The sequence below is a fragment of the Carassius carassius genome, chromosome 48, assembly GCF_963082965.1.
Source record: "Carassius carassius chromosome 48, fCarCar2.1, whole genome shotgun sequence".
Taxonomy (NCBI): Eukaryota; Metazoa; Chordata; class Actinopteri; order Cypriniformes; family Cyprinidae; genus Carassius; species Carassius carassius.
This window is the reverse complement of record NC_081802.1, coordinates 12,192,337-12,208,848: the sequence shown is the minus strand read 5'-3', so window position 1 is coordinate 12,208,848 and position 16,512 is coordinate 12,192,337. Positions and strand designations below refer to the sequence as shown.

Below are 16,512 nucleotides of genomic sequence, written 5' to 3'. Positions count from 1 at the left end.
CTTCTGACAAAATGATAGACGGAAGTAGTGAAATTCACTGCGATGAGACAGGAAAATGGAGTGACGTTGTTCCAAAGTGCAAAGGTTAATTTCCTTTTTTTTTATATGTATCTTCACCCAAATATCACACGCCTCCACAATAATTATTATTGTTTCTCTCACTTTTCATACAGACATAACATGTACAGCACCCGTCATACCAAATGGATATGTTGTTGATTCACAGCCAGAATACAAGAAAGATGCCCCGTTAAAATACAAATGCTATGAAACGTTCAAGCCCAGAGAGGGAATCCCCAGATGTGCTAAATTTGGCTGGACTGTGAAACCAGGATGTGATGGTAATCCACCACTGTGTTACATAATAAACTATTCATATGGGAAATAATACTCAAATACTTTCATAATGTAAAAAAAAAAAAAAAAAAAAAAAAACATGGTAGGGTCACACATGAACTGAAACATTGTAAAAAATAGATTAAGTCATTTATCCTTTAACATTTAGTCATTAACCTTAAATTGAAATTTTCAAATTAAAAAACAAACTACAAATTAAGTTATCAATCAGTTGAGTATGGCCAAATGAGACTAAATGTTTAAATAATAGTTTGATCTTAGTTTGACTTTTATTATAACTTCAAGGTCAAGCTTGATGAATGAGGTCCGGTTTTTTACTCACTTCTTACTTTTTTAATAACTACTTACTACAAAGATTATAAATTCAAATCATTGTTTCAAAATACTGAGGATATTTTATTATTTTATTTCTCCTTTTTCCTTTTTCTATTTTTTATTTTATTTTATCATATATATATATATATATATATATATATATATATATATATATATATATATATATATATACAGAATGATCTGTCTCCTGCAAAAGACAAAGCATTAAATCTAGTTTCACAAATTCTTTATGCTTCATTTCTTACCTTTAGTTGTGATTAATTATGTCTTGTACAGAAGTAAACTGTGTGCTGAAGTCAACAACATATGGAGTAAAAATTATAATCCCACAAGGAAAAACTATTTTCAGAGCTAGAGAAATCGTGGAGATCACCTGCTCTGAAAAATACTGGTTCTTTGGTCCAAAAGAAACCAAAAAAACGTTTACATGCAAAGATAATGGAGAGTGGGACTATGAGCCTGTTTGTGCAGGTAAGATTATAGAGAAACATTTCTGAATTCGGTGATTAATTTATTGCATGTTATTAAATGCATTGTGAATCTTGTTTCAGAGATTACATGTGAAACTCCATATGACCAGCATGTGTATAGTCCGTATTATTACTTCAGCGGAGATAAGAAATTAGGAACGAAGAGATCGTACCATTGTGAGTCTGGATATCGTCCAACAGAGGCAGAGGCAGTGGCCACATGTACACAAAACGGATGGACACCAAATCCACTCTGTGCTGGTCTGTTCTGCTGTGGAGTATTACAATCTTTGCTACTAACATACTATCAATTTTAACTTGATTGTGTTGATTTTTTTTATAGAAATAATGTGTGCAGCGCCTAACATTGCAAATGCAGAGATTGAAGGAGGTCAGAGGGAAAAGTACAAAATCAAATCCAGAATACAATATAAATGTCACTCTGGATTTGAACCAGAGAAGCCTTTTCAAATCACCTGTGAATCCCAGGGCCGATGGAGAGGCATTCAGCAATGCACTGGTCTGTTACAGTTTATTGACATGTTGCCTCTAATTCCATTGAATTTTTGCAGTATCCAATCAAATTATTATGTATCTGTGCATTGATGAATTCTTATTATTATGATGGATGTTTTACAGCTATGTGTGCAGCACCCAACATCACAAATGCAGAGATTGTGGGAAGTCAGAGACCAAACTATAGAATCAGTTCAAAAGTACAATATAAATGTCTTTCTGGATTTGAACCAGAGGAACCTTTTCAAATCACATGTGAACCCGAGGGCCAGTGGAGAGGCATACAGCAATGCACTAGTATGTTAATTTTATTGACATTTTGTCTTCAATTTCATTGAATGTCGTGATACAACTTGATTATTTATTCAGTTAATTCATCACATATCTGCAATAATGAATTCTTATTATTATGATGGATGCTTTACAGCAATGTGTGCAGCACCCAACATCACGAATGCAGAGATTGTAGGACGTCAGAGACCATACTATAGAATCAGTTCAAAAGTACAATATAAATGTCTTTCTGGATTTGAACCAGAGGAACCTTTTCAAATCACATGTGAACCTGAGGGCCAGTGGAGAGGCATACAGCAATGCGCTAGTATGTTAATTTTATTGACATTTTGTCTTTAATGTCATTGAATGTCGTGATACAACTTGATTATTTATTCAATTAATGAATCACTTATTTGCACTCAAAAACATATTAAATCAGAATTTTGAAATTGTTTTCTCACAGAAATGCCAAAACTGTGCTATACATTATTGTTGGAAAATGGGTTCATACACAAAAACTCCTCCAACAAGGAAGAAATCTTTTACTCCTGCGACACGGGTTATAAACCATTCTCTGGGAACTGGTGGGATTCAGTGACATGCAGAAAAGGATCTCAGTTTGATGAGCCTCGCTGCATCCGTGAGTTTTATTACTTTCAGTCTCAGGAGTTTGATGAATGATAGTGTACTGAAAAGTGCTTCCTGTCATTGGTCTTTACAGGGGAGGAAGAATGTGGTGCTCTTCCCAGTGTTCACCATGGAAAACTAACCCTTCTTGATCGAGAAACCGCTGATGTGAAATGTGATCCAGGGTTCATGTCAACTGAACGCTCCATAAACTGCATCGATGGTAGATGGGAGAAACCAGTGTGTAAGAGTGAGTGTCTCAAACTCTTATTCCATATTTGTAATAGGAGCAGCTGTGCATCCAGTGGGCTGTAGAATATAAACTCTCAACAATATTAATGTCTTATTGGAGTTTGTGAATTTCAATATATATATATTTTTTTTCATTCTTTCAGAGGCTATGCGTTGTGGCATTCCTCCAAATGTGTCAAATGCAGTCATAACATCTAAACCTGAAGAATTTTATTTACCTAAATCTACCGTAACATATGTATGTCGAAGATTATACTTAATCCGTGGAGAAAGTACGGTTTCCTGTCGTAATGGAAAATGGGAAAAAACACCAACATGTCAAGGTGAAGATCTTTAAAGTCTTTTAAAACTTCTTACAGATTTTAAAATATCATTAATGTAGGTGAAAATCAAGAGAGAAAGATATTTAGATACTTGAAAATCAACAAGAAGAACATTAAATGGCCAGATATTTTTGTGGTAATGATGACATTAATTACAAAATCAATTAGCTTTTTTTGAACACCCAGAGAAAACAGAATTTGAGTTTTGGCACTTTTAGGCTATCTGCACTTGATTAATATGTCAATGTTATGGTTAACATTATTATTTGATCTTTAATATGCTTTTAAAATTGACTAGTCTTTTTTTATGGTAAAACATAAGTATTGATGATATTCTGTAGTGGACAATTTATATCTCTTTGAGGAAAACAAACACTTTTAAAAACAAAATTAGCAGGAAATGACCATTATAACCAGTAGATGGCAGCAGATGATCACGCATTAGCTGAGCTGCTATTTCCACTCCCTAGGTCTTATCATATCTTGCTTTAAAGCTTATTATGAAATGACTATTATAACAAATGTTAATATTTCTATTGTATACATAAATATGAAGTATATGAAGGTCAGGAAGTCACAAAGTCACATGTCATTAAAAAAATAAAAAATAAACAGACCCCAACAGCCAGTTAATTCTTAAACATTTTAACTAGTTAACCACAAATTAAATTAGTTAATTATTAGTGATTAATAATTAAATAATAATGTATTAAATACCTTTAATATATATATAATGTAAAGGCAATAAAAAGACAGCTTTTTATCACAAGACAAGACATGCACAGCTAAAAAATAAAATATAAATTATATATATATATATATATATATATATATATATATATATATATATATATATATATATATATATATATATATATATATATATATATATGTTGTATTTAATTTGTTGTATTGAAAAGATTCACCAGTATTTGTATGTGTAAGTGTATTTTTATTTAAAAAAAAATTGGTGTATTTATTTTTGTTTTTGTGGTTGAGGGAACACGTGGGGAAAAGTCCTCTGTTCAACACTGTATCACTGAAAGAAATCTCGGCTCACAAACTTTTACACCATCGACAAACGAATGCACAGCGTTTTTAATGCCAGAGCTGACAAACATGTGTAGTGATACAATGTTGTTTCTACATAACATCTTACAACCCTCTATGGACACCTTGGCAATTGAATCGCCATTGGCTAGTAATGATTTTAGTTTAATCGCCTGTCAGTCAAGCTTTATAATAATCAAGTTTCATTTATGAATAGAACTTTAGTAATTAGAAGTAAAATTGATAACCATGTTTGAATTCTTATTAGTCTTTTTAACTGAACATTTTTAACTGGACTGGTGGTGGTGCTTTTTTAGTCATTCAGTGTTTCTGTAAAAAAAAAAAAAAAAAAACATTGGGGGAAAAAAAAACGTACAAAAATACTGATAAGATAATAATACGATTCCTACTAATAAAAACTACAACCCGAATTCCGGAAAAGTTGGGACGTTTTTTAAATTTTAATAAAATGAAAACTAAAGGAATTTCAAATCACATGAGCCAATATTTTATTCACAATAGAACATAGATAACGTAGCAAATGTTTAAACTGAGAAATTTTACACTTTTATCCACTTAATTAGCTCGTTTAAAATTTAATGCCTGCTACAGGTCTCAAAAAAGTTGGCACGGGGGCAACAAATGGCTAAAAAAGCAAGCAGTTTTGAAAAGATTCAGCTGGGAGAACATCTAGTGATTAATTAAGTTAATTGATATCAGGTCTGTAACATGATTAGCTATAAAAGCTTTGTCTTAGAGAAGCAGAGTCTCTCAGAAGTAAAGATGGGCAGAGGCTCTCCAATCTGTGAAAGACTGCGTAAAAAAATTGTGGAAAACTTTAAAAACAATGTTCCTCAACATCAAATTGCAAAGGCTTTGCAAATCTCATCATCTACAGTGCATAACATCATCAAAAGATTCAGAGAAACTGGAGAAATCTCTGTGCGTAAGGGACAAGGCCGGAGACCTTTATTGGATGCCCGTGGTCTTCGGGCTCTCAGACGACACTGCATCACTCATCGGCATGATTGTGTCAATGACATTACTAAATGGGCCCAGGAATACTTTCAGAAACCACTGTCGGTAAACACAATCCGCCGTGCCATCAGCAGATGCCAACTAAAGCTCTATCATGCAAAAAGGAAGCCATATGTGAACATGGTCCAGAAGCGCCGTCGTGTCCTGTGGGCCAAGGCTCATTTAAAATGGACTATTTCAAAGTGGAATAGTGTTTTATGGTCAGACGAGTCCAAATTTGACATTCTTGTTGGAAATCACGGACGCCGTGTCCTCCGGGCTAAAGAGGAGGGAGACCTTCCAGCATGTTATCAGCGTTCAGTTCAAAAGCCAGCATCTCTGATGGTATGGGGGTGCATAAGTGCATACGGTATGGGCAGCTTGCATGTTTTGGAAGGCTCTGTGAATGCTGAAAGGTATATAAAGGTTTTAGAGCAACATATGCTTCCCTCCAAACAACGTCTATTTCAGGGAAGGCCTTGTTTATTTCAGCAGGACAATGCAAAACCACATACTGCAGCTATAACAACAGCATGGCTTCGTCGTAGAAGAGTCCGGGTGCTAACCTGGCCTGCCTGCAGTCCAGATCTTTCACCTATAGAGAACATTTGGGGCATCATTAAACAAAAAATACGTCAAAGACGACCACGAACTCTTCAGCAGCTGGAAATCTATATAAGGCAAGAATGGGACCAAATTCCAACAGCAAAACTCCAGCAACTCATAGCCTCAATGCCCAGACGTCTTCAAACTGTTTTGAAAAGAAAAGGAGATGCTACACCATGGTAAACATGCCCCGTCCCAACTATTTTGAGACCTGTAGCAGAAATCAAAATTGAAATGAGCTCATTTTGTGCATAAAATTGTAAACTTTCTCAGTTTAAACATTTGCTATGTTATCTATGTTCTATTGTGAATAAAATATTGGCTCATGTGATTTGAAAGTCTTTTAGTTTTCATTTTATTAAAATTTAAAAAACGTCCCAACTTTTCCGGAATTCGGGTTGTATAAACACACTAAGGATTACTAAGGATTAATGAGCTGCTGGATTCATGAATATTAAAAGAGACAATTTGATATTAATCAGGTTTGGTGTGTTCGCTCGAACTGATTTGCTGAAATCAAAACAGGGATGATAATAGGTAAGCGCCAGCCAATGAGATTGCCGTCCGCACATTAAATTCACCTACTACCGGAAAACCGGCTGTTCTCAAAGGGATAGTTCACCCAAAAATCTAAATTATGTCATTAATAACTCACCCTCGTGTCATTCCAAACCAGTAAGACCTCAATTTATCTTCGGAACACAGTTTAAGATATTTTAGATTTAGTGCGAGAGCTCTCCCTCCATTGAAGCTGTGTGCACAGTATACTGTCCATGTCCAGAAAGGTAAGAAAAACATCATCAAAGTAGTCCATGTGACATCAGAGGGTCAGTTAGAATATTCTGAAGCATCGAAAATACATTTTGGTCCAAAATGTTTGGACTTTATTCAGCGTTTTCTTCTCTTCCGTGTCTGTTGTGAGAGAGTTCAAAACAAAGCAGTTTAGTGATATCCGGTTTGCGAACGAATCATTCGATGTAACCGGATCTTTTTGAACCAGTTCACCAAATCAAACTGAATCATTTTAAACGGTTCGCATCTCCAATACGCATTTAATCCACAAATGACTTAAGCTGTTAACTTTTTTAATGTGGCTGACACTCCCTCTGAGTTAAAACCTCTCTAGGTTATGTATGTAACCTAGTTCCTCGAGTGAACGAGACGCTGCGTCAAACAACACATTGGGGAACGCGCTTAGCATGAGCGACTCTGAATATCGTGTGTAATCAGTCCAATGGAACTGCGTGACGTCACAGGCGGGGTGAAGTAAGCGACCACGAAGCTATAAAAGAACGTGCCGCACAGCTGGCGTCAGCTTCGAGTACCAGCAAGCGCCGGCAGGGGTGCCGGGGGTATGGCTCCGAGACGCAGTGTCTCATTCCCTCGAGGAACTAGGGTTACATACGTAACCTAGAGACGTTCCTCTCCAGGAACTCGAGCTGCGTCAAACAACGCTTTGGGGAACGAGTACCAACGCCGCCAGACTACCAAACCCCTGCCTAGTGTGTATCCGAAGAGAACAGCTTAGGACGAGAGGACAGAAGCACCTGGAGTGACTGGCATGTCTAGGCCATAGAATTTAACAAACGTAGAAGGCGTGGACCACCCCGCAGCATTGCAGATGTCTAGCATGGATACACCTGCCTTGGAGGCCGCCATACCCCGAGTAGAGTGAGCCTTGGCTCCCGACAGCGGTGGATGACCAGAGGACTCATAGGTGGCGTTGAACTATCCAACGACTAATAGTCTGCTTAAAAGCAGGAGAACCCCTCTTGGGGGGACCGTAGCATACAAGCAATTGGTCAGTCTTTCTCCACAGGGCAGCTCTGTGGACGTATGCGTCCAGAGCTCGAACTGGACACATACAATTTAGCTTCGCTTGGTCGGGCTCCCGAAAAGGAGGAGGACAGAAGGCCTGCAGCACTACAGGTGGTGGTGTAACAGAGGGAACCTTAGGAACATATCTCGCTCGAGGGTATATGAACGCTTTGGTCATGCCAGGTGCAAACTCAAGATAAGTGGGGGCCACAGAGAGGGCCTGAAGATCTCCTACTCTCCGCAGAGAGGTGATAGCCAACAGAAAGGCGGTTTTAAGCGTAAGATGTCTGTCTGAAATATCTTGAATGGGTTCAAACGGGGGTTTGCACATTGCCTCAACACCACAACCAAGTCCCACGGGGGAATATGGGACCGTACTGGAGGTCTCAGCCTCAGCGCACCACGGGGGAAACGTGTAATTAGGGGGTGTCTTCCCAAAGACTGGCCATCGAGAAGGGCGTGGTAGGCCGCAATGGCCGCCATGTAAACCTTCAGCGTGGAGTGGGTCAACCCTGAAGAGAGCCTGGCCTGTAGAAACTCCAGAACTGTACCAACTAGGCAGTTTGCTGGGTCTAGCTGAGGTCCATGAGGTGAAGAGTTTCCACCTCAGGGCGTACAGTTTTCTCGTTGAGGGAGCTCTGGATTGGAGGAGGGTCTCAACAACCTCGGTTGAGAGACCAGCTGCTAATAGTTGTGCCCCCTCAGGGGCCACACCCACAGCTTCCACAACTCCGGGCAAGGGTGAATTATCGTGCCCTGCGCCTGTGAGAGTAGGTCTGTCCTGATCGGTACCTCCCATGGAGAGCCGTCGAGGAGCGAGACCAGGTCTTGCGAAGCATACTCGGCCCGGCCAGAATGGGGATACAAATAACAGACGGACCCCGTCCCGGCGTACTCTCGCCAGAACTCCCGCCAGAGCAGAGCAATAGGGGGAAAGGTGTACAGACGAAGCCTCGGCCAGGTCTGTACCATAGCGTCCAGTCCCAGAGGAGCTGGATGAACTAGAGAGAACCAAAGGGGACATTGTGATGTCTCTTGAGTCGCAAAAAGGTCTACTTGAGCCCTGCCAAACACTCTCCATATCTGCTTCACCACCTCTGGGTGAAGCCTCCATTTCCCGGGCCTCGGCCCCTGCCTCAACAGTATGTCTGCTCCCATATTTAGTTTCCCAGGAATATATACTGCTCTTAATGAGAGGAGTTTGCTCTGGGACCACACAAGGATCTGGTGCGCCAGCTTGTACAAGCGGTGGTCCCTGGTGGTTGATGTAAGAGACCACTGATGTGTCGTCGGTGCACACCAACACATGGTGACCCCTTAGGTCTGGGAGGAAGTGCTTCAGTGCACGATAAACTGCTAGCATTTCTAGACAATTGATATGCCATGTAAGATGGCGACTGCACCCTGGGCTTCTGGCGTCAGGGCTTCTTGGCCGAGGACTTCTTAGCTTCTATGACTGCCCTAAGATCTTGTTTAGGCTTAGAAGACCTCGGCATGAGAGGCGACGCTCTGTTTTTGGGCCTCGCGATACGAGGAGCTAGAGTGCGGCTGGGGCATCTCCCGCCAGATGCCCCAAGAGAGCGACGAGGGAGGAACTTATGGAACCCCACCACTTGTTTGCGGGCCTCCTGAAACCTGTCGATGACAGAATTGACTGCATCGCCGAACAGGCCAGTCGGCTGGATCGGGGCATCCATGAGGCAGACCCTGTCCCGCTCTTTCATATCAGACAGGGTCAACCATAAGTGCCTCTACGCGGCCACCATAGCTGCCATGGACCGCACAATCGCTCAGGCGGTCTCCTTGGTGGCAAGGAGGGAGAGATCAGCGGTCCTTCTTAGCTCTGAAATATCATGGGGACTTGATCTCCTCTCCCTCGTCTAGCTCTTTAAGCAGGTCGGCTTGGTACGCCTGTAACACCGCCATGGTGTGCAGACTCGCACCAGCCTGACCTGCAGCCGCATACCCTTTGCCCACCAAAGCCGATGTTGTTCTGAGTGGCTTTGAGTGTAATGCTTGGGCCTTCAGAGACGATGCCGCGCCAGGGGACAGAAAGCTCGCGAGCGTCTGTTCCACTCGGGGCATCGCTCTATAGCCGTGCTATCCCATCCCCACCACGTTGCCGTAGTAATCAGATGATGGGATGTAGAGGCGGGCTGAAAATGGGCGTTTCCACGACCTGGTGATCTCATCATGCAGGTCGGGAAAGAATGGAAGGCCCCAGCTGGGAGGTGGCTGACTTGCGTGCAGGAAGCGTTCATCAAGGTTGCTTTGCTGCATTTTGGTCATTTTCTCGGCGGGCCACTCAATGCTTAATTTGGCCACCGTGTGAGTAACCACCTCCAAGAGCTCCTCATATTGTGGCAAATGGGGTGGCGAATCCCTGTCGACAGACTCCACATCAACCTCCTCGGAAGAAGAGAGGCGGAGCGTCAATCCCTTTCCCTGGGTGGAAGGAACCGCAGAGTGTGCTTCCGACTCCAGAGATTGGGCGCCAGATCTGGCGGAAGTGGAAGGAGACAGGGACTGGCCTGTCTCCATTCCCTCCACCAAATCTACTTGCGAACCCCACGAGTGCAGCCGCAGTTGTGCCTCGGCAGAAGCGGGACCAGCACCACGGGGAACGCTGGTGAAGGCCCCCTCCTCGAAGAGGGCCCTCCGGGAACGAAGCAGCCACACCGACATTCGCTCACAGTGTGGACAGTCGCCCCCCTCGAGAGCCGACTCAGTGTGTTTCGCTCCCAAGCAAACCACGCATAAGCTGTGTGTATCCCCACCCGTTATATATCGCGGGCAGGGAGGAACACAGAACTTATAACGTGATTTGGAATCGCCTTCACTATGCTTTGATTTCGCCTTGCTCTTCGGCATGACTTGGAACTCTAACTGGACAGACAACAGTAAATAAGACTCACAAGAAAAACAAGTGACATTCACACACAGAGCGCTTGCTGAAAGACACTCTGGCTTCCTGGACGGGGGACGGGGGACGGGGGACGGGGCACGTGCTTTTATAGCTTCCTGGTTGCTTACGTCACCCCTCTGGTGACGTCACGCTCTTCCATTGGACTGATTACACACAATATTTAGAGTCGCTCATGATAAGCGCATTCCCCAAAGCGTTGTTTGACGCAGCTCGAGTTCCTGAAGAGGAACAAACCAATATCCTGGAGTAATTCATTAACTCAAACAGTACACTGACTGAACTGCTGTGAAGAGAGAACTGAAGATGAACACCAAGCCGAGCCAGATAATGACTCGTTCATGAGTCATGAACCGTTTTAGTCAGACATGTCCGATTCGAGAACCGATGAGCTGATGATACTGCGCATGTGTGATTCAGTGTGAAGCAGACTGACACACAGAGCATCTGAACCGAACTGATTCTTTTGGTGATTGATTCTGAACTGATTCTGTGCTAATGTTATGAGCCCAGGTAAACCGAAGGCTTGAATCAAGGGCAAACATCGCCAATGACGCCATTACGTCGAGCACAAAACAACCGGTGAACCGTTTTTTCCAACCAGTTTATTGAATTGAACTGTCCGAAAGAACTACTGGTGATCCTAAAACCGATGCAACCGGTTCATGATTCGAGAACGAGTCAATTGTTCGTTCATAATCTGGCTCGGCTCTGTGTTCATCTTCAGTTCTCTCTTCACAGCAGTTCAGTCTGTACTGTTTGAGTAAATGAATTACTCTGGGATATTGGTTTGTTTTAACTCAGACGGAGTGTCAGCCACATAAAAAAAGTTAACAGCTTAAGTCATTTGTGGATTAATGTGTATTGGAGACGCGAACCGTTTAAAATGATTCATTTCGATTTGGTGAACTGGTTCAAAAAGATCCTGTTACATCGAGTGATTCGTTCGCGAACCGGATATCACAAACTGCTTTGTTTTGAACTCTCTCACAACAGACACGGAAGAGAAGACAATGCTGAATAAAGTCGTAGTTTTTGCTATTTTTGGACCAAAATGTATTTTCGAAGCATCAAAATATTCTAACTGACCCTCTGATGTAACATGGACTACTTTGATGATGTTTTTCTTACCTTTATGGACATGGACAGTAGACCGTACACACAGTTTCAATGGAGGGACTGAGAGCTCTCGGACTAAATCTAAAATATCTTAAAATGTGTTCCGAAGATAAATGGAGGTCTTCCTGGTTTGGAACGACATGAGGGTGAGTTATTAATGACATAATTTTGATTTTTGGGTGAACTGTCCCTTTAAAAGCTGAAGTCTTCCATAGGAACGCTGTTATTTTGACAGGAAAATACAACAAATAATATTGTTTAAATGTAGCACGTCAATCCCCTATCTCTCTCTCTTTCTCTATGTGAGTGTGAGAGAAAGCGACAGTGATTTGTGCTCTTTGACACTAGAGTTTACGGTACATTATACAGGTGCGCTGCGGATCCATTGAGGAAAAAAAAGTTACATATGCGAGTGATTTACTCGCAATGTGGAGGGTTGACTTACTAGCCACAGAGCTAACTTCTAAAACAGTACTTGAAGACTGGAAATAAAATGCATCCCCCGGACAGTAGTTATTAGACACTCGGCCGATAATACTGTTTGTTAGTTTGCTTATTAAACACAAACTGTCCATATAATCTAAAATGGTGCAGAATGCTAGAGGAAAATTTAATTACCGGGGTCTGACAGAGACGTGACAGTATGCGGAAACTTGTGCGCGATAACAAATTCAACTCTTCACGCGATCTTGTATATCATGAGCGCGTGCTATAAAACGTACTGTAAATAACCAACAAATATATCACTCCGCCAACTGCACTAACTTCAGCTGCAAACGCTGTACTGGGAACAACGCCACCGTTCCGAGCCCGGTTTACACTGCCTTTCTCCACGGAATCTTCACATTTGGAATAAGAAAAGATCAAGCCAGAGGGAAAAACTATTTTCTTAGCTCAAGAAAGTGTGGAGATCACCTTCTTTTTTACTAAAGAAACCAGCAAATCATTTACATGCAAAGATAATGGAGAGTTGGGACAATGAGTCTGTTTTTGAATATAAGATTATAGAGAAACATTTCTTGATTTTGTAATGAATTTATTGTATGTTATTAAAAGCATGTGAATCTTGTTTCAGAGATTACATGTGATAATCCACATTACCAAAATGTCTATTATTTCTAACTATGAGTTATTCATTAAAATCTCGAACCCCCTGAATTTCATTTAGGAACCCCAGTTTGCGAAATGTTGAAGTAGCCTAATATTTAATGCACTTCATGTTGTTAATGACAACAAATGGAATATATTTTCTTTTTCTTTGTATTTTTATATCAATATGGTACAAGATTATAAGCAACTATTTAAATCAATGTGAAAAGCGAGTTAAAAAGTAATCAAAAAGTAGTCTGGTTATATTATCTACAATGTGTAATGTAGGCCAAATGGATTATGTCATGGGTGTCGCTAGGGCATATTTAGGGGACTATATTTGTGATCGCCTCAGTCGCCTTTAAATTTCATATGAAACTGGTGGCAGACTTCGATCGGCTCCTCTCCGTTTTTCAGCATTTTCTTTTTCAATCTGCAGACTGCAGCGAGGCAGAGTGACAAACAGACAGAGGTGGAAAGTAACGAATTACATTTACTCGCGTTACTGTAATTGAGTAGCTTTTTTGTGTACTAATACTTTTTAAAGTAACTTTTTAAATCTGTAATTTTACTTTTACTTAAGTATATTTTGTTTAAAGTATTGTACTTCGCTACATTTTAAAACACATTAATTACTGAGTAAAAAAAAAAAAAAAAATCGCTCCCTTGATACTACGTCAGTAAATAATGGGCAGGAGGGCAAACTGGCGCTAAAATCACAAGATCACAACGGTCAAAACAGGCGTTAGTGGTGCAGACGCCGCTAAAAACGAAACCCCGTCATATTCTGAAGTTGAACTTGAAGGAAATGAAGTGAACCCCTGGCCATATGTATGCTCTATTATGCAGTGTAAGCTGTACTTGCCTAGGAAGACCAAACTAGCAGCTTATAAAATCTCGACAAGACATCAACCCTTCGCAAGAATGTAGAGGTAAGCTAAATAATTGCATCGATGCATTGGTGGTTAAAATGAAGCTTTGACATTTTAGCAAGAGGTTTTGCACAAATTAGCCAAAAAGACAGTGGTCAGGAGTGTGTTATATATATCGTATGCGATAATATAATATTTTTTGTTTTAATGATGTGCGCGCGCATTTATATTGCGTTCTTTAACTGTGTGATTCAGTCTCCTAAAATGCATTTAGAATGATCACAAAATTGAAGATATAGGGGCAGAAAATTCACATATTTATATAATTTCATATATTAAATCAAAATAACACAAAGAATGCCGTCTTTTCCACCAAAAATCATCATGTATATATACATACATATATATAACAGTTCAGTAAACAAGTTAATTAAGAGACTTGCGTTTTAGACACCATATTGCCTTTTTTAGCTCTATTTCTACAACAGAAAATAATTCCAAACACAGCCACCAAATCACAGTTTTGCATCTCTGAGCAACGTGACATTGTTTCGTTCCTGAATGAATCAACCGTTTAAATGATTCGGTTCAATCGCAATGACTCATTTATTAACAGTGACTTGCTGACACATACTGGCCATTTTAATTTCACATTTGAAGTATCTTTAGATTTTTTTAAATAATTAATTTCTTATCATTTCAAATGAGTATTCAACATTTTATGTCTTGTATATCAAAACATTATTCATGCATTTGTAACTGCAGGTTAAATGCATTCTTGTCCTGCACTAAACAGTGTAATACATCTAAATGCCACTTCCAATGAATCTTCTGCATTTCCTCTGCATTAAAAGATGAGTTTGTTGATACTGATTTGCCTGGTAACAGCCCAAATGTTTTATTATTCTAAATAACTGATTCCTTTAATTAAAAACCACTAGTTTGAGATTAATAGACCTATCCCAGGGGTGTCAAACTCAGTTCCTGGAGGGCCATAGCCCTGCAGAGTTTAGTTGTAACCCTGCTCCAGCACACATATCAAGTAGTTTTCAAATAAACCTAAATGATTAGATTAGCTGGATCAGGTGTGTTTAATTAGAGTTAAATCTAAACTGTGCAGGACTGTGGCCCTCCAGGAACTGAGTTAGACACCCTTGGCCTGTCCCATTTTTGACTCCCTCCCACTGTTAAAATGTAACTAAGTAATTTTTACTCTGAGTACATTTTAAATGAGCTACTTTTTACTTTTACTTGAGTTGATTTTTAGACTGGTACTTTTACTTGTACTTAAGTAAAATTTCATTAATGTAATGGTACTTTTACTTGAGTAGAATATTTTTGTACTCTTTCCACCTCTGCAAACAGAGGACAAGGTCTGTATCGATATATTGTTAAAATATCTGTATCTGCGCAGTTCTTTGTCAATGGCACACCGCGGCGGTTTCCTCCAGTGAAAATGAAGATCATATGAAAGCATACTTTATAAAACAATCATGTTGCATTTTCAGTTGAAAACCATTTGACAGCAATTTTTGGTATAAAGGTTAATTATACCATGGCTATTAGTCTTTTTTTTTTTTTTTTTTTATTGTTATTAGGGTTATACATATATATATGCTGAACTAATTTATAAACGCAACACTTGTTTTTGCCGCCATTTTCATAAACTGAACTGAAAGATCTGATACTTTTTCTATGTACACAAAATGCCCATTTCTCTCAAATAGTAAATGCATACATTTTTCTGCTAAATGCATAAATATAAATATATATATATATATATATCAGAGGTGGAAAGTAACGAATTACATTTACTCGCGTTACTGTAATTGAGTAGCTTTTTTGTGTACTTCTACTTTTTTAAGTATTTTTTTTAATCTGTAATTTTACTTTTACTTAAGTATATTTTGTTTGAAGTATTGTACTTCGCTACATTTTAAAACACATTAATTACTGAGTAAAAAAAAAAATCGCTCCCTGGAAGGTATGTCAGTAAATAATGGGCAGGAGGGCAAACTGGCGCTAAAATCACAAGAAAGATGCAGACGGACAAAACAGGCGTTAGTGGTGCAGACACCGCTGAAAACGAAACCCTGTCATATTCTGAAGTTGAACTCAAGGAAATGAAGTGAACCCCTGGCCATATGTATGCTCTATTATGCTGTGTATGCTGTGCTTGCCTAGGGAGACCAAACTAGCAGTTTATAAAATCTCGACAAGACATCAACCCCACGTAAGCATATAGAGGTGAGCTAAATAATTGCGTCATTGCATTGGTGGTTAAAATGATGCTTTGACATTTTAGCAAGAGGTTTTGCACAAATTAGCCAAAAAGACTGGTGCGGAGTGTGCGATATATATTGTCTGCGATAATATCATAATTGTTGTTTTAATGATGTACGCGCGCATTTAGAGTGTTCTTTCACTGTGTGATTCAGTCTGTTGAAATGCATTTAGAATGATATCAATCAAAATCATTTAGAATCAAAATCACACAAAGAATGCTGTCTTTTCCTCTAAAAATCATAATCACACACACACACACACACACACACACACACACACACACACACACACACACACACACATATATATATATATATATATATATATATATATATATATATATATATAGATCAGTGGGGATTTCTTTAAGACTGCAAGGGAAGCTCAGCTTCCCCTCTAATGTAAAAAAAAACCCAACGGTCAAATATGTACTATTGTGTATTATGTATTGTGTTAACCAGCTACATGTCGGCTGACTCGATTTTCTTCTCATACATTCCCGTAGCGTCACAGTGCATTTCCCTGTTGAAGCCGAGCGTCCATTGACTTCGATGGGGCTGCTTTGAACAGTTTTT

The 16,512-nt window shown here is 39.8% G+C and overlaps 1 protein-coding gene across 8 annotated transcripts in view; it reads left to right on the top strand.

Annotated features, from left to right (window-relative positions):
• LOC132131954 (complement factor H-like) overlaps positions 1-16,512 on the top strand; it is a 302,525-nt gene that overhangs the window by 89,559 nt on the left and 196,454 nt on the right. For 4 of the 8 annotated variants that reach the window (XM_059544154.1, XM_059544150.1, XM_059544153.1 and 1 more), the window contains 5 exons: positions 1,803-1,976; positions 2,107-2,280; positions 2,419-2,595; positions 2,677-2,832; positions 2,978-3,157. In XM_059544154.1, the coding sequence (XP_059400137.1) occupies positions 1,803-1,976; positions 2,107-2,280; positions 2,419-2,595; positions 2,677-2,832; positions 2,978-3,157 (861 nt within the window). Of the gene's footprint in view, positions 1-1,506; positions 1,684-1,802; positions 1,977-2,106; positions 2,281-2,418; positions 2,596-2,676; positions 2,833-2,977; positions 3,158-16,512 lie in introns of all 8 variants that reach the window. The other 4 variants (XM_059544151.1, XM_059544149.1, XM_059544148.1 and 1 more) reach the window with 4 other exon arrangements.